This window comes from Gallinula chloropus (assembly GCF_964237585.1).
Source record: "Gallinula chloropus genome assembly, chromosome: Z".
Taxonomy (NCBI): Eukaryota; Metazoa; Chordata; class Aves; order Gruiformes; family Rallidae; genus Gallinula; species Gallinula chloropus.
In genome coordinates this window covers 75,388,036-75,406,400 of record NC_140089.1, presented here as the reverse complement: position 1 = coordinate 75,406,400, position 18,365 = coordinate 75,388,036, and the positions used below count along the sequence as shown (strand labels likewise).

At 40.3% G+C, this 18,365-nt stretch overlaps 1 protein-coding gene across 1 annotated transcript in view; it reads right to left on the bottom strand.

The window, feature by feature from the left end:
• The window catches only part of LIFR (LIF receptor subunit alpha), a 41,030-nt gene extending 25,057 nt beyond the window's left edge, over positions 1-15,973 (bottom strand). The window contains exons 1-4 of the mRNA XM_084278974.1: positions 15,930-15,973; positions 3,218-3,372; positions 2,422-2,542; positions 251-402 (exon numbers count right to left, since the gene is read on the bottom strand). Coding sequence (XP_084135100.1) covers positions 251-402; positions 2,422-2,542; positions 3,218-3,299 — 355 coding nt within the window. The 5' untranslated portion in view covers positions 3,300-3,372; positions 15,930-15,973. The remainder of the gene's footprint in view (positions 1-250; positions 403-2,421; positions 2,543-3,217; positions 3,373-15,929) is intronic.
• Between the last annotated feature and the right edge of the window lie 2,392 nt (positions 15,974-18,365).

Below are 18,365 nucleotides of genomic sequence, written 5' to 3'. Positions count from 1 at the left end.
TGTACTTGATTTTTCTCCTCACATTCTGCCATTGATTTCTCTGCTATGATCTATGGATAAGTGGGGATTTCTTTCTCCTGACGGGGGACAGAAAATAACCAACTATGTAAGGTACATTCATATGGACTCACCACATCAACATTTTACATACAGAAACCCTGTCAAAGAAAACTGCAAGTATATACACTTCTGCAACACTGTTAATCATGGTATAAAGGCCTTATATACACACATAAACCCTGATACTTACAGATGTCTGTCTTGTGAATTTCAAATTCTTTGGTAGCGAGAGGAGTTCCAGAAATGCTGTTTGTGGTTATTGTCACTGTGGTGGAGCTCTCTGGGACTGGAATCTCAACCCTCCTCTCCTTAGTTTTAAAACACACCGGAGGGGGGAGGTCACTGAAGAGACAGAGAGGATTAAGCAGGTATTTCAGATGATAGGAAGCTAAGGGAAGTTAAGTCCTATTCCTAAGACACTAATAAAACACAAATTCTCTGTAATACAACAGAGAACTCTACACTGAGTCTCTGAAGGAGTAAGACTTACTTGGGCTTTTGTTAGTATCAGATTAACAGCCATTCCCTGTGCACTAGTTGTATAGTGCAGATACACAGCTCTTAAGAGAACGCCCCTAAGTGAAAAACTGGCTTTTTAACCAGTAGACATGTTTCTGATACCTACAGCCATCGTGAATCAATGCTTCAAAATAAGCAAAATAAAATCCCCCAAAACCAAATCCAACCCAACCCATTACCTCCCCTGCCCTTTATAATTCCTTACTCCCATTCCCTCTGTATCTTCTGAAAGTAATGGCATACAGGTGCAAAGAACAGGTCCACCCACCTGCGTGCCCATCTCACAGCAAACACTTTCTCTTCCTTCTGCTGCTTAGCTCACAGGGAAAGAGCAGAGGGCAGAGAAAAGGACTTCTAAAATCCCAGGTGGAAATACAGTCGGCTCATAACATTTGTGCAGTGCTCAGCACAATGTGATCTGCCCTTTGTCTGAAGGTCATAGATACATACAGGAAATAATAATGGATGAGTGAAGTCCCTTTGCTCACCATCATTGATAGACAAAGTCAAAAAGTTTGGAAAAACCCAGATCCTCCTCTTGGGGGAATGATGGGAGGAAGGAACGCAAAGAGAACAATGCCAGACTTCCTGCTGAGGGACTGTTACTCACTTATGAACTGGAACAGGACCCTGGAGCTCCTATCAGCTGGAGTCAAGAGCCTGGGCTGAACTTTTAAGATTCACGCAAACCCTGGGATAGTGAAGGCCAGCTGAGGCTTGAGTGCTCAGAAAGGCTTTTCCTCTTCAGTACTGAGAATATTAGAGGATGTTTGGGCAACTGAAAAACAGAATCTCTTTCCCTCAGGGAGGTCTGTACTAAACCCAGTCCTCAGCCTGCTTCGGGGACCCAGGTCTGTTGTTTTGCTAAGGAGAAACAGCAGCAGCTACATGGCTGTTCTGGTTTAGAGGGCAGTACCTCGTGAACTCTACACTCCTGAACTCTGGCCGCAATGTTACATATATGTTTGGGGTAGGGTTTTTTTGTATGGAAATGATAGCTGGCAATGCAGGAGGAATAATTAAACACAGAAAATCAAACGTGTAGGTGGAAGAAGTGCAGCCAAATCCTGGGACCCCTAGGAAAAGTCTGGGCTGTCTGCAGAATTTACAGGAAAAAAAAGGCAGTACAAATATCTGGATTGGGGGCAGGATCAAGACGCAAAAAGGATTTGAACTCATCTCCAGCACATGATAAGCATTTGGCAGACCCACAGCATGGGGAATTGCACATGCAGTTCTCATTAGTGAAAAACACACTGAAGATTTAGGGTTTTTTAATGTTTTTCAAAATTTTCAACTTGCATTCACTTTGGAAAAGCTATTGTAATTGTGGAATAACTTTTACGTTTCCTCTAACACAACACTCTCCAGACAACTTAAAATTTATAAAGGTTATAAGACAGCCACCAAGAGATTTCTTGTGTTTTTCCACATGTGAATCTCAACACTTATGTCATATATTCTACCGCTTTGGCCCAAAATATCAGGATTCTCTTCTTCCAAATATCATTTCCTTTTGGATTGAACCTAGTATGAATCTGTCCCTCATGAAAACTCTGAGCAAGGGCTAGGCAGACACACAGAGAAGTCTGAGTAAATGAGAGCATCTTCCAGTTGTTTGAAGACAGCAAGCAGATTTTGGCAGGAGAATTGTTAGCATGAAACAAGACTTCACCAGAAACCTTGCCATTGCCTGAGTTAACAGTGCCTGGAGGGAGCACCACCCAAGGAAAACCAATGCGGAGATGCTAGGAAACAACAGCATCACGAATTCCATGGGTTGTGACTGAGGAATGGCAATCACTGTTTGGTAGTTTCCAAACAGGTATACAAAGGACTCACTTGGTAGTGTAGCAAAAGTCAGTTTGTCCATGTCTTCTTTTAGAAGAGAGGTTCCAAGTACAGATCATTTCACGTAAGTTGTGTGTTACACATTTCAAATGCTGGGCGCGCCCCACAGAACCTGAAATCACATAGGAAATACTGTCAAAAACTGCAGGTCAAATGTGATCACCTGTACAACAAATACTACTGCTCGCATCTATTCCTTTTGCACTTTTATTGCATGCATGTCTGGCCACTGATCTGTGTGCCTGTTTACAGACAGCCACAGACTACCACGTTTTCAGAAGTACCTAAAACCTGGGTTTATAGTTGTGTGCAAGGACACAGGCAAGCTGTTTCTTTCTACAATACCCATTCCTAGCCTAGCCTAATAAGCAGGCTTTGGGCCAATGGCAAAACCACAAGCTTTGATGATAAACTTAATGAGTTTTTTGCTCTCCTCCATTGTCCCACATGGAGGGCAATTAATGACAGAAGGGCAATTAACGATAATGTGCGAAATTGTCACAGACAGCTGGCATAAGCAGCAAGAAGGCTTCATTGTGGACATTTACAACAATTGCATATACAGTCTATCACTGCTGCCTTACAGAAAATTTAATACCCAATTTTGCACTGGTTTATGAGATGCCACTGGTTGTGGAAAGCAGAGTGCAGGCTTGTAGTACCTCCATCCCTAGGATGGTGTGGGACCACAGAAGTGATGGGTTTTGAACATACATACAGTAGGAACACAATGGGATCAGTACAGAAGTTACAAACTAATTAGTAAATTACATGGCAATAAACTCACCTATCTCTTGGCTATATATTAAGCTTCTTAAACATAAAATAGCTAGTGCTAAAAGGCAGCGGAGGCTTGAATTCTTCCACATTCTTCTACTGTTTGTTTTCAGAACAGCAGCTTCAAGCAGGAATAAATGTCATCTTCCAACCTGCTGGTCAGTTCTAAAATTAAAAACAAAACCAACTTTGAAATTCCATAGCTGGTACTCCACAAACACCACTTTTTGTTCCATCTACTTTCCTTCTTCAGAGCTGCACCCAGGCGCAGAAACTGGCTTCTCTTTGTTTACCTGGCAAGCAAACCTTGAGTGGCGACTCCCAACCACTCCTTGATGCATGTCTTTTCAACGATGCATTTCAAACAGAACCTCAAGAATCACAGACATTCAAGACCCAACAATGTACAGGCCTCTTTCAGGACTACCTGAGGCCAAAAGAGAATAGACATGGCAGGATATTCCTCTAGAACAGGTCTCTTCAATTTAGACGATATGTCACATTCACAGAGGGTCTAGTACACCATGAATGCAAATGTCCTCCACTTTGAACATGGGTTTAAGGGGACAGAAGAACCTATCTGTTTTCCACTCTTCTCTGCTCAGTTTTAATATTGCTGTTATTCAAAGTCATGGGATGCCTAAGACCCTACAGAACCAGATCTGATCACCCTGGATCACAAGTTCAATCCAGCATTAAGTAATAATGTCTGGAGATAAAAAAGCAGGAGGGAAGACGGAAATTACAGCCATTTCTATACCAAAATATACCTGTCGCTGTAAATACTGACCTTGAGGTAAAAACTATCTGGACTATTACATTTGACTTGCTCTTTGGAGATCACTGTCCCACAAGTTTTCCAAAGAGACGTTCAAATGTTAATCAAGGTCTGGGGAACACATTTAGTGTGTTCCACCCACACATCTACCACCATTATTGCTTGTACACCCTCCCAGAGACCATAACTCTCAGATAAGCAAGGAGCCTTCTCTCAGTGACCAACACTACGAACAGGGGCATTTTCACATGAGAACATAGCTGAACCATCCTCTCCTTCTAAAATTCAAATTTTGTCCAGACTACATCTTTTAAAAATCTCAAGCAGAAAGGCTCCTGACCTTATCTTCCAAAGCTAGATGTGCATATTGTCAGAATAACAGACTCTGCCTAAAACCCTCTGTAATTTTAAAAGAAGCTTCACTGAAGTCCTCTGCACCACAAGGAATATGCTCCTTCATCCTGACAACACAACCTTATGAGGTTTTAAACTTTTTTTTTTTTAAGGAATTCTCCCTCAAGGGACAGCTGAGAGTGCCCAAAATGCTGTTCTGTCCCTCACCACTGTGCCCTGTACAAGGAGGAAATATCAGCACTATGTCAAATAATCAAGAGCTGTTCACAAGGGGCCACTTCTTTTCTCTTAGTCTACAAAAAAACAGACTAAGAGAAAAGCCCAGGCATCACAGGAGCTCAGAGAGATGCTACAGTAAAAGCATCACATCTCGAGGGAAGAAACACCCTTAAAACTTCAGAATTATTTTATTTTCATCATGTTCTCAATCCACCTGAAGACCTCAATAAAAACATGCTACTTCAAGCTACGCCACCCCCAGACACATTCAGTTCTCCTTTGCATGTATTCCTAAAGTGCAATATCCATGTTATGCAACTTGTGGCATAATGTGGATATTACACTTTAGGAATACGTACAAAGGTCAAAGAAAGACTAAAATTTGACAAATACATGTTGAGATAAGGATGAATCAAGAACCCATCAACACACAAAATATCTGTGCCAGAAGAGACCCACTGTATTTTGGTTTCTGTCGGGGTCTTCATGTTGTACTTGTCCATTTTACTAATGAAAAGATGGAATGTCATCTCTTAGCTTGAATTTGCTCACAAACCTCTCAAGCAACCATATTAAGATCACTCAAACAGACCTGGGAGTTAAATAAGTAAAATGACAGATTTCTGTTTGTGTTGTCTCTGTAAATTGTATCTGTCTGTCTAAGAGCACTTCTTCAAAGGCTACTCCTGGTTTGCAGAAAAGCACAACATCAAAATTTCAATTTTTACATTAAAATCAGTTGACAGTCCCCCAACAGCTAGCAGAGGCCAAGGAAAGAATAAAAAAAATAATTAAAAAAAAATTTAAAAAAGGACAGCACCGGTGTCACTTGAAGGAGAGAAACCTGTACTGTGAAGTTAATTAAATCCCAAGCCTCTCATTTTCTAAAGACATTAACTGTACAGGACTGTGCAAAACCTGTTTGGTCATGCCAGATTTATGAGGCAGATTCAGCAACTACACGTGTGAGTGTGTGGTTCAAGAAATTCTGTTTTTCTACACACTCTTTCAATACATAGCTTACTGAGTAATCCCTCTACTGCAGAAGTTAAGAGTAACATCATAGCAGTGAATTACAAGAAATCCGAGTCATACCCAATTCTCCTAACTCAAGCAGAGTTTTGATTTCTGTTTCAGAGTCAGGCATTAAAGGGAACCTATGTACGAGCATGTCTCATAAACCACAGTCTTTCCTAAGAAGCGTAGACTCTCTGCGTCTTGTCTTCTCATAGTTTGCTGAGAAGTTGGCAATTTGAAGACTCCCAAGACAAATTTAAAAGGATTAATCAGGAGAAAAGATCCTCAGTTATAGGCTTGTTTTAATTATAAAGTTAAAAAATAATTGAAGTAATTTAAAAATAGGAAGTTCACATTCTTCAGATGAAAGCTGCCTTCCATCAGTTCAAGGCCAATCCAAACATGTCATGGAAGTTTTTCCTTGCCCTAGAGAGATATGAAAAGCATGTTATTCTCTAGGCACATGTACTCTTAGAATGAATAGGACAATACAAGAGTCAGATATACTTAGGACAAGAGAGCTCAGCATTATCCAAGGGAGGCAAAAGCTTGACCAGGTCTGGCTGGAGTGCAACAGGAGCAGAAGCTACTAAGTGTAACTGTCTGCACACTGTAAATCTTTATTTTAAAAAAAATTAGGTGAAGGTAGTCATCCCACTCTCTCCACAAGAGCAACTGCAATTAAACAGACCTCCATCTTAAAAAAAAAACCATAAGCAATAGCAATCTCATTTCCTAGGGCGATCTGTTGGTGTCACTTCGCTGGCATTATCATGAGTGCTCCCGATGTGCTGTACAACTACCCCTTGCTCCATTTTAAGCACATTACTTTGTCTGATCTTCAGCAGACAAAGAACAGTTTATCCTCTTGCCTTGCAGCAACCTCTTACATAGAAGATGACTGATACTAGGTCTCTGCTAGCTCCTCCCTTAAAAACTCCGTTCTTTTTTTTCCACCATTTTCCAATCTCTGTTTCTAGATTTCTGATGGCTCCTGGGACAAGTACTTTGCTGTGGACCACATCTGCCGTACCCTCAGCTTTGAAGTTTTTCTGCCCCCTGGGGTCTGAGCATTACAAAGCACAATGAAGGAACTTTTCTACATCAAACCTATGCGTAGTATGTGTTTACACAGCCCATGTCATATTTGCTTTTCTCTCAACATTCAGACGTTGTTGACTCGTGATCCTGCCCCAGATACTACTGTATAAAACTGCCACGTAGATGTTTATCTAGTACTTCAAACTCCAATCCCATCCACAAATGGACTGCAAACCTTCTGACTTTCTGTGAGTGTATTTGCACAGCAAATTCATCTTAAGGGCCTTGCCAGCAAAGGTTTTCCACTGTTGAAATTTTAAAATAACTAAAAGTCTCCCAGGAATCTATTCTAAGAACAATAGTGCGAGCATCCAAAAAGTACTTAAATGCTAGTTCATGCCACACCATCTCATCAGAAAAAGCACGGCAGGCTTCAGGATGGAATTGCTCTTATTTAAGACCAGCTGCTAAAACCAGGATTCCACAGTAACTGCTGGAAGCTACAGTACATGGAGATGTCCTGACTTCTACTTGGGACTTGATGCTGTGCAGAGGAATTGACCCTTGTGCCTGCAGTCAGAAAAAGTTATTTATAATTTGATTTTTATGCAGATAAGCTGAGAAAGCAACAATTAGGTTTGGATTCTTAACCACTAAAGCCAAGAGATGGCAGGCCTTATTCAAACAGCTCAACACCAACTTTGGACTTCCAGATGAGTTTCAAAACTGTTTGGATGCATATGGTGCACCTACTGCTGATCAGACAGATACGAGAAGGAACTTACTCCAAGTCAGTAACACGCACTTGGGAAATACCTGTGGAGAGCTTTCCTTCAAAGTCACAGTAAAAAGGTTGAAGGTTCTGAGAGGACAGCACCAACTATTTGACGGCAACATGCTAACACATACAAGCTTCTTTAGGCCTAAACTCTCCAAGGGAAAAACCAAAGATACCAGTTATGACCCCTACTGTGTTTCATATTATGGATTTCTTGGCTTAACTGGTTCTGCTGATCTTTTCTCAAAGCATGGCTGGCCAAATGCTCAATTTTCTTTAAAGGAAAACAGAAGTGTTTTCTTAGCCAATTCTAACAGCTCGGTTCTAAGCATGTAACATCTCCAAAGCTCAGTTGTACTTCTGAGTTTTCTGGTCTCTGAATGTATTTAATTGTCAAGTGCTTGGAAACCACATTGAAAACAAACAAAACAGATTAAAAAAAAATTTAAAAAATCTTTCTGGCCTGCTTTCTGCCTGCAGTCTGATCTGCTAGTCAGAAACTAGCAGATCATGTTTTTAAAGAATCTGTTAGCTGAGGATCAGTGGCCACACTTTTTATGGCTCTTGTGTGTTCCACAAGCAGATACCTAAAATGAAATACTTAAAAAGTATTCTTACATGAAGGGTTTAAGTGGAGAATACTAATTAAAACAGTAAGAAACCTTTTATATTTAACATTTAAGAAATCTGTTTGGCAATAAATTTTCTCAAGTTAAAGTTTATCTGTTTTTTCTCCATGGTTAAAGGTATAGTGCATTAAAAGCTTTCAAGTAAAGTTACTATATGGCATGCCACTGAAAATTACTGTAGAGACTGATGGGAGGCTGTATTTTTGGCAATACTGAACAGCCATCATCCTCAATAGAGCCAGGCAGAAATGCAGGTGCTAAATACGTGCAAAAACAAAAATTACTCTGCTAAAATTAATACTGCTAAAACAAAAATTACTCTGCTTAGCAGGTGGAGAACATTCATTTTACTTGTCTCTGGCCTAAGATACTAATTTAACCTTCAAAGTGAAAGAAAACACGCCTATATCCAGACAAAAATACATATATCAAATTACACATCCTACTATTGCCAACAGAAAGCTTACAAAAAAATTCCCCTATCTGAAAGACCATGCCAGAAGTACGCATTTCTGGGAAACCAAGTAAATTGCCAATACAGCTGACAGTAAAGACAATGAACACAAAACCAGAAGATGAACTGATTTTCTTTAGAACAGCTTTGCTGATCCCACAGCCTTCATTCTTTGACTTTAAAGCTAGTGGAGTAATAAAAAAAAAAAAAAAAGGGAAGTAGAATTAATAAGATTTGAGGGGGTTTGGCTGTTTTCCGATGAGTACATTCTTCCACCTCCTTAAAAAAAATTCCCTATGTTAAGAGAAAAATCTGTCTTTAGTAATCTAAATGCAGGCTTTCCCTCTCTGTTTTATAACATGGCAGCATTCCACATTATAAAAGATTCGCAGGACATGAATCACTACAACTCGTTTATAAATGAAGGCTCAATCCCTTTTGGGAATCTGGCTTTCCCCAGTTCTGAGGAATTAATTTCAGATTTTGCTATTTCTCTTTCCGAAGGCTGATAAAATAATTCAAGTTGCCTATCTGCAACAAATGTACTCTCCTAATCTGCAGCAGAGGAAAAGGAAACAAAGACAGGGTGTTAAGATATTAAATAGTAAATGTGCAGGAGTGCACAAAGCCAAATTTTCAGTCCTTTGAGACAATTTTTTTTTCTCCTGTCAAGCATAAGGAGATAAATTCCCTCCTCACTTGTTCCTCTAGCTGCCAAACAGCAGCCTAACCTCTGAGTTGCTGGGAAGCCACTGCAGGTACCTGCAGCTATTCCAGGCTGCTTCTGCTCTGCAAGATGAGATGAGACATCAGGATGCAACACATACGCTCAACACAAAGGTCAACACTTGCACAAATTCATTTTCAAAGCTCCAGCTCACAAGCACCACCTACAAAGGCAAGTATTTTGGCAAGAAATTTTACCAACAAGAGTAAAAGTGCACCCCAGCTGCAGGAAATATTTTCCTAGCTCGGAGGGTAAGGCCATCATGCAGCTGCTTTCCAATATTTCCAGATCTTCCCTTCTTCTAATCCCAGGATTGTTAAACACAAATAGCCAAGCTCCACAATGGGAGAGTGGGTGGATACTTCCAGGTAGGATTAGTGTGAGAAGCAGCCTCACCTGGCAAAGAGATGAGCAAAAACTCTGTCCACGGGGTCTCCTGACCTAGGCAGTATGATGCATGAAGACTGCATACAGGACAGGGTTCTGAAAGGTTTGCTTAAGAAATCCACGAACAAGTACCACAAGGGTAGATTTAGATCAGGCATAAGGAAGACATTCTCATGTCTGCCCCTTCCCTGGCAATATCCAGGGCCAGGATGGATAGAGCAAAGCAACCTGGGCTAGTGCAGGGTGTCCCTGACCATGGCAGGAGGTGGGACAAAATGGGCTTTGAGGTCCCTTCCAATTCAGACACTTCTGTAAGTCTCTGATTCAAGGGTGATTTTGTGAAAGGATTCAGTACCCGTTGGACAGCACAACACACAGACAGACAGAAACTGAGACCCTCAGAACTTGCCTTTAGAAAGGAAAATAAACAGAGGAAACAGATGTCAAATAGTTTCATCATGGCAATGGATACAATTTAGAGAAGAATCTGAAAAGCACAAAGGAAAGCTCCTTCAAATTACCCCTGTCAACCAAAAAAAACCCAACACCACAAAACAAGAGCAAGCCAGGTGGCTTATAGAGAGAACTGGGCAAAACATCTCTGCTAGGACAGCTGGGCTGGAGAGAAAAGAGCAGTGTAGTGATACTGAAAAAGCTCGGCAGCCAGGCAGAGCAAAGCAACAAGACACTGTAGGAATCGATGATTTACCACAATAAGAACTGAACTTGTTAGATGACAGCTTTTGGTTTTCAAGCTAAATACACATTTTGCACACTTTGCTTTTCGTTCTCACTGAATTATGCCTATTTTCAACTAAACCATATGCTGATTTGGAAACTCTTAGTCCATCTGGAGCCATTTGCTACACACTGCCCAGCATACACCATGCAAGAATGGCCTGGCACCCAAGCCAGATGCTGCATTTGACGTTCCTAGCGTGAGATCTTCAGAAGAAGACAGACACTTTCTGCATAAAGTTGGGAGCCCATCTGCTGAGTTTGTAGGTCTGTATCAGTTAGCCACCAAGAACATGGTTAAATACAGGCACATCCATCGTTACTAGGAACACTGCACTGCTTTCCAGATGGTAACAAAAGAAAACAAACTATCCTGAGAAACACAGTGAATCCTAATACTATCAAAAATAGACTAAATACGTTTTGGGGTATCTGCAAGCCTGTTTACAATTTATTGTTGTTACATATTAGGCAAGCATTATTATAGATTACCCCCTAAGCCGTATTAGACATCAGAGAAGGCACGCTAGAGAGGCCTGGGGTTGCAGTCCAGTAAAGGCTGACTTCACTTTGCAGCTATTTCCTCAGTAGGGTCCCTCCATCCAGCTGTGGTTTCACCAAGCTTATGAGGATGTAGTATGCTGAAACTTCACCTCCTCATTCAGACTGAGCTGAACCTGGGCAGTGTGTTCAAAGTTTATTGCAGGGGTAAAAGGACAGACAAAGCATTATCAGATAAGCTTGACTTCCTTAGGAAGTCAGCTCAAATTAACAAGCACAGATTCTTCTCCCATAGAGGTACAGATGGAAAACACCTAATCATCCCTGAACAAAGAACAAAGCAAAGGGGTGAAGGTTAAGGGACACTCCTGGCCAAAAGAGAAATTTTGATCTTCTAAGCTATTGTGTTGTGCAGGAGAAGGAAACAGCTCCTATTCATTTACACACTCCTATTTTAACCCATTCAAAATTTTTCTTGATCCTTACTACAACTGGTAAATTAATACTGTAGTAAGGTGAAGGATTAAACTTATGCTTTGGCATAAATCTGATACAGCTACACACATTTCCTGATATGCTCGAATTTGGTGACTTCATGGCCAACACACTTCCTTGAATTCTTGCACTTTGCGGCGCAGCATGGAACAAGTTTGCTGAACAAAGGCACACAAGTCCAATTACTTTGCATATTTAAAAAAACACCTCTTACCACGAATGCTGTGGCTACCCAGTGTGCCTTTACAATACTGACTACAGGTAGAAAGCATAGAAACAACTGTACCCACATTTTTTGCATCACAGAAACCTAGAATCAAATGAAAATACACAGAGCAGGTTTCCCACTTCTCTGGTACTTGCTGCATTTTATTGGTATATAACTGAACCAAAACACAAAGCCTGTTTAATTTTTTGGGGGTACTTTTAGTTGTGCAATTCTCATAATTATGTTATCTCCAGAGGAAAACATTCTTTGCCCACATTGACAATTGCACTTTACTCAATGTGAGGTTCAGGGGACAGGCTTTACAAATAGGGCTGCAGAAAAAACATGTGGTTCCTTAGAAGAGGCCCATTACCCACATAATTCTGTCCCTGACGGTTCTCTTCAGCTTCTACATCCTTATGAACTAATAAACATTAAAAAGTTGACCTTATTAACGAAAGAGTTTATTTTCCTTAATCTGGCAACGTTCAAAAACTTATTTTGAACTATATGACCTTTAATCTTCTTTCCATCACAGGAAAAGCCTATTTAGTTTTATAAGAGAACACTGATAATTACTGAAGCAGTTCCAAGTGGTTTTTTTTAAACAACCGGCAATGACCTGAGGGTTGGAATCCTTCATTGTTTACAATGAAACCTGTGGTATTTGAATTATTTTTAAGGTACAATGAACCAAATCCAAAGAAAGTCCGTCCTCGTGTGTACAAACAGCATATAAATAGATCAAATGCTGAAACATGTCTTTCACATCAAATAATATATTGAGAATAAGGAGCGACAGTTATGTAATATCCTTCCAGAGTGAACATAAGGTATAAGAGACTCTTACGAGAAATAAATTGATTTTTTTTGTAATCAAGTGAATGGGCAATTCCTGAAACTATAGATCTGTATTGTCTGGTAAATTCCCATTGTATTAATCTTCCTTGAGACTTTAAAAGCTCTCATGCCCCCCCATTTTCACTTATGGTAAGTACCAGATGCGTCATATGAAGACATACTCCAACATGTTATCTATGACACATAGGTTACCCTTCCACTATGGTGAGCAAATGATTTCCCCTCAGCCCCACTCCCAAGTGGGCACTCAAGGGCCGCCATTCCCCTTCCAGCCTCTCCAGTTGCATTCCCACCTCTCCAAAGCAGGAAGGTCTACAATGCAGTATGACATTATCAGAGCAAACCTGTCCAAGCATAATTACATAGCAGTTGACGTTTATATCTTTCACACACTGTTTTAGGTGTACCTTATTCCCCTCCAACTCCTCATTTATGCACATACATGCATATTCTTCCTTTAAGGTGGCAAGGTGTAGGAATTAGTCTTAAGTACTCAGAAATACAGGTACTGAATTCTACAGTTGATATGCAACTCTTTCCTCACTAACTTTCTTAGACTCAAGCAAGACCACTGCCAGGCTAAGAAGAATAAACAGTAGCTCTTGCACTTGTGCATGTGTGTACTCGGACACAGCTACTGGAAAGGGAAACTCATTCTCTCTCCCACACGCAGGCCTGCTCACCATACCAGCACCCTCTCATTCTCTGGATGCTCAGAGATTTATCGGAGCCACACAGACAGCAGACATTCAGGCACACCTAATCCAGCTGCCTGAAGCTAACACTACTCCTCCTTTGCTCTCTCCAGGTCCCCCTGTAAGAGACTTATTGTGCACTTACGGATCAGTTCTCACCGCAGCATAGATAGCAATCCAGTGCCTCAACACAAACTGATTCATTCATGATAACCTTTCTACCCCTCCAACAGACTTAGACACCTCCAAAATACAGACACCTCCAAAATACAGCTGTTTTAGTGTACACCCCCATTGCTAGAAACGTGGCACATTGTTTGCCTTAACTGAATTGCCTTAACTGAAATAAATCACTTAACTGCAGTACCGAAGTCACAAGATGTAGTTGTTTTACAATTAAATTAACACCTGATTTTCAATTAAAACAATTTAGCCGAAATACTCAGTTTAGGCAGAACACTGCTTTGAAACAAAACATAAAAAAGTTCAAATTTAGCTTTCAATTTCTGCTAAAAGATTTCAAATCCAGTTGAAACATAGACAAAGATTTCTCAGTCCACATGACTGAAAAGTATGCTAAAAAATTCCAAAGTTCATTCAGAATAGTCCAAACAAGACGTTGGACTTATCTTAGAATATTTATTAATTTTTCTTGATGTAAACAACCTAGCAGCTCTTCAGCTGTTTCACAGACGGCCTCAGAATGCAAAATATTGCTGTACTTTGTAGGAGGGTGAATAAAACACTTGAACAAACTCCGAAATAAATTATTAAAATAAATATTAAGCATTATTAAAATAATGCTCAGCAAAAGGAAGAAAGTAATGGAGAGCTGAACATTTTAAAGTAGTGTGCAAGAAGGCTTGGACCTGTGTGTATCTTCTTTTTCTTGCTGCAAAACAAAGCAATGCTTTTCTGTTATTCCTTTTAGAACTAAGAAAAAGCAACAGTCCCTGTCTATAACCCACCAGCAGTGCTGTGACAGCAGTGCCTGGAAGGCTAATGGTGCCACACCTCATTTAAAACTGAAAGCAGTTCATAGAAACTGAGATGGCTACTAGTAGGACATAGAGCGAGTCAGTGTCTCCCCCGACCTGAATCACACTTGGAGTAAGAACACAAAACAGGGATTTTCAAAGCCACAAGTGCACTTCATCCCACATTTCCACATTGCTCTCACATGGCCTTCAGTGTACCATCTGTAAGCTTGCACCTGCCTCTTCTCCTTCAAGCCTCTCAAGAGCAAGATTCTTCTGATTTTTTTCCCCCTTTCTTTTCTCAGAGATGACTATGAAAAAGGGCTGTGGAGAGGGAAAAACAACTTTGGATGTTACACACATAAGTTATTCCAACTTGCTATCTCTGTTTAACAGGGTTCTTCCTTCCTGCTATTATTAGTAAATCTCACAGTTTACTTCTCTCAGTACTGAGCTGGCAGATGATGTACAAAAGAAGGATTTCTTACTAGCTTCTGTCACCAATAAATCCTGTACACCTACACACTGGCATGGAAAAATCTCTTCCTGTGGAAGACTGTTCATCACATTTTTCATGCATTGTTGCTGATATGTTTAACTTTTTTGTTTCACAACTCAGCAATGAAGCAGCTATTGTTTCCAAAGTGCTGAGCAAGTCCGACTGTGGGAACGAGAGACGTGCAATAATTCTCAATGGTCTCTCTGGCGGCTGCCCAGTGAGGTGCCCAGGCATGGGGGGGAGAAGGTGGGGGCAAGGGGAAACCTAACTGCAGAGAAGAGACAGTTAATTGGACAAATAACCTTTTGGATTAGATATATGAAGAAGTTCTGCTTTATTTTATTTTTTGTTTCTATTCCCATATTTTATTCCTTAGGAAAATTTCTGCTCTTTACGTATCTCATCAAGTCCATCCAGATACACAGCACATAAATCACAAGGTCAAGCACATTCTTGTAAGCTTACCTAAATCTAAACCCAGAGACCTGCAAAACCTCTGATGTAAATTTCATGGTCCTCTAGTGTAAATTTCATGGTATGAAACACCAGATCTTGCTTTTTTTCCTTTTGTGAAATCCTCTTCCAGAAAACCCTTGTGACAGTGTCACCATAAAGCAAATCATTAGAACTCACATCACATTTAAAAATAAAAACACCTCAAATACATTTGGAACGTACTCTACTTTTCCCATCTTATAGAGCAATACACAGGATCTGCACAAGGCTCATCTTTCCAAAACCTATTTAGATGATAATGCATAGCCTTAGGGACATAAATATTTGACTGAGGGGGTGAGACTAGATGATCATTGTGGCCCTTCCAATCCAAACTATTCCATGATTCTGTGACTTTAATATATACACAAAATCTTTATGAGCTATGATACAAGAGATTAAAAAGATCAGAAGTGTGTATATGTATTAGGAATGCAAGTGACAGGTATCTCTCCTGAATAATAAAAAAAATTAAAAAAACTCAAAACCCAACACCAATCAACTATCATTAAAGACGGTAAAATTAATGCACATTACTTCAAAGGAAGCTATCAACTGGAGGCAATTATTACCATTACTTCTTAAATTCTTATTAAAGTGATCAGTTAATCAAATATCTGGGTTTAGATTGCAGCATCTTATGCATCTTAATTCTCAAGTCCCATGAAACAAGCTGCCAAATGTTATTACAGATCACCTGTGCCCTCTAACCAGAATGTATTTCAAAGCGGTGGAGTACTGCTTGTGACTAACTGTTGATTCATGCAAGATAACAAGACTCGTCACCACATACATATATACACCGCTCCTGAATTTGGAAAAACATATCACTAATTCTGTCTTATGAATCAAGCTATGCATAAACTTACATTTGCAGTGTTGGCAGGAGCCCAGCTGCACGAGCCCGTGACAGGCTCGTTCCTTAGTCTTCGGTACACAAGAGCCGGATGCTGAACTGGGCAGTCACATTAGGTATCTGAAGTAAAAAGATTCATATATAATCCATGGGAAGAACGCTACACTAGAGAGACATTCAGAAAAGGCATGGAATTTTTAAAGTGTGTAAGTTTGTAGAGAGGAAAATTAACACTATTTTTTTAGAAGCTCATTAGTGACCTCATTCTACAGGCAGTTATTGTAATGCTTGCTCCCGTTTCTGTCTGCAGTAATCACTGCCCAAACTCCAGCCCAGAGTTACCTACTGATTAGCAAGCATGAGTACAGCAGACTAGCAGATAGGATAATGGACAAGACTCTAATGTTTTCAAGGAAACGTTCTTTGCATATTAACAGCAGCTGCACCACTCATTAGTTGAAACATGGGGAAGCAACTGGAAAACATTCAATTTTCAAAGTATCGGTTACCACAGCTCAAGCAAATAAATACATAAACAAAAGTAGCTGAAAATAAAAATCCTCACAACCTAGGCTGTATGGATGAAGCTACCTTACAAAAGCACTCAATCCAACAGCACAAAGCTAGCCATTCATTACCAGTGGAAATGGTTTAATCCAGTACAAAGTCGATTTATGCGCAGGATCAAATGATTACTTAGAGCAGTTTAGGTCTGAGAGACTGACTGTTGTTGCAAAGCCTAAAACAATGCAACTATTTAGCTCAACGAGGTTACTCGATCAGAGTTCTCAATTACGTACAGAGAAAGGATTTAAACATAACCAACAGTACATGAGATACAAGAGTCAATGCCACATGGTAGATCTCCACTGAAAAATGCACCTTGTGAAAAGTAAAGCAAATTAAGCATCAGAAAAGCTCTTCAAAGACGGGTTGAACTGAATTAAACAAAAAATAAGATTGGATGCATTTCTAAAAACCATTCTAAATACAGGCTCAATGCATGTCTTCCCAGATTAGTGTTCAGTTCACAATCCACCAAGGTCCAACAAGACTGGCATATATCTTGCACAGGTCTTACATTAATAAGCATTTTAAATGGTGAAGGAATACACTATACAGGGGACAAACTACAGATTCTGAGGTGTAATTAAAATAAGGGTCACTTGACAACTTGCTGGATTGACATACAGACTTATCCTGTCATTTGAAACATGAGGCAACATTTGGCCAAAAATACCATCTTTCAAAAATTTCCTAGCATGCTGAAAAATTAACAGTCCAATCACATTCAACTTGGAGCAGAAGGCTGTTCTATATTGGGAATTGTGACAATGCTGTTCTAGCAGATGAGTGATGAGTTACGTGCCTGGAGACCTGTACACTACAGACTTCTCATAGCCATGACCTTTGGAAGAGTATGGAGCAGGGGGAAGGAGGGGAAAAGGAAGAGGAACAGGTAAACTCTAGGGAACAGATATTATTATCCTCAGAACCAGAAGAAGCCCTAGCAGGAGTAAACTACCTCACACATACACACACACACAGAGTAGCCTGTTGCTCACAAGTCAAGACAACGCTGAAGTCTATGATAAAAATAAATCACATTTTTGGTTTGTTTTTTCTCTCTTTCCTCCTCTCTCTCTATGCCTAGGATTAAATATTAAAAGCTTATCTCCTTAGTTTTAGCTCCAGAGTAGCTGTAAAACCTCAGAGGTCAAACATCTCTTTTGCTGAAAGTGCTGAACTTGATCCAAAACATGTAATATTGTGAAAATTATTTGTAGTTGGAATACTTGTAACTTACATTCACCTTTGGGCTTCACAGCCTGCAGAAGCCCCACCTATAATGCTGGCCACTGTAATTTTCTTCCGAAGTTCATTTGATTTAAGCAGCATTTTTGCCCTGCAGTAGTATTAAGAGCAATTATTTGAGAAAGATATTTTGAAGCTCTGTCCTCACTGATTTTATAGTTAAGAGAGGCCATTAGATCACGCAGTTCAAGAAGGGCAAAGTGGTGATCAGCTGTACAAACAGGGTTACATCACATGATGAGAAGTACTGCTGTCTTGGCACAAGAGCTTCTGGGTGATCACACTGAAGCCCTCTTTGGAAGGGCTACCAGACTGCAACAGACATCCCCAAAAGGCAACTGTCTGCCCAGGTCAGACTCACAATGAACAGAGCCATGCTTCATCTCCCACTTGTCCAAATCTCTTTTCTCTGGGCCCTCCAAGGCATGCAGGATGTGCTGTGCAACTCTCAAAAAGCAGCTTGCCATGTTACAGAAGGTACGAGTGTCAGAGGTGCTCAAGCAACTCTGGTGCATTGCAACGTGGAGGTATCTTCACATTCACATCGTCTGTGACCAACATCTCCCGAGTCTGGAAGAGACTACTTTACATCAAGTGGCTCAGCACAGCATCTGGCTCCAAACCAGCTTTCTCT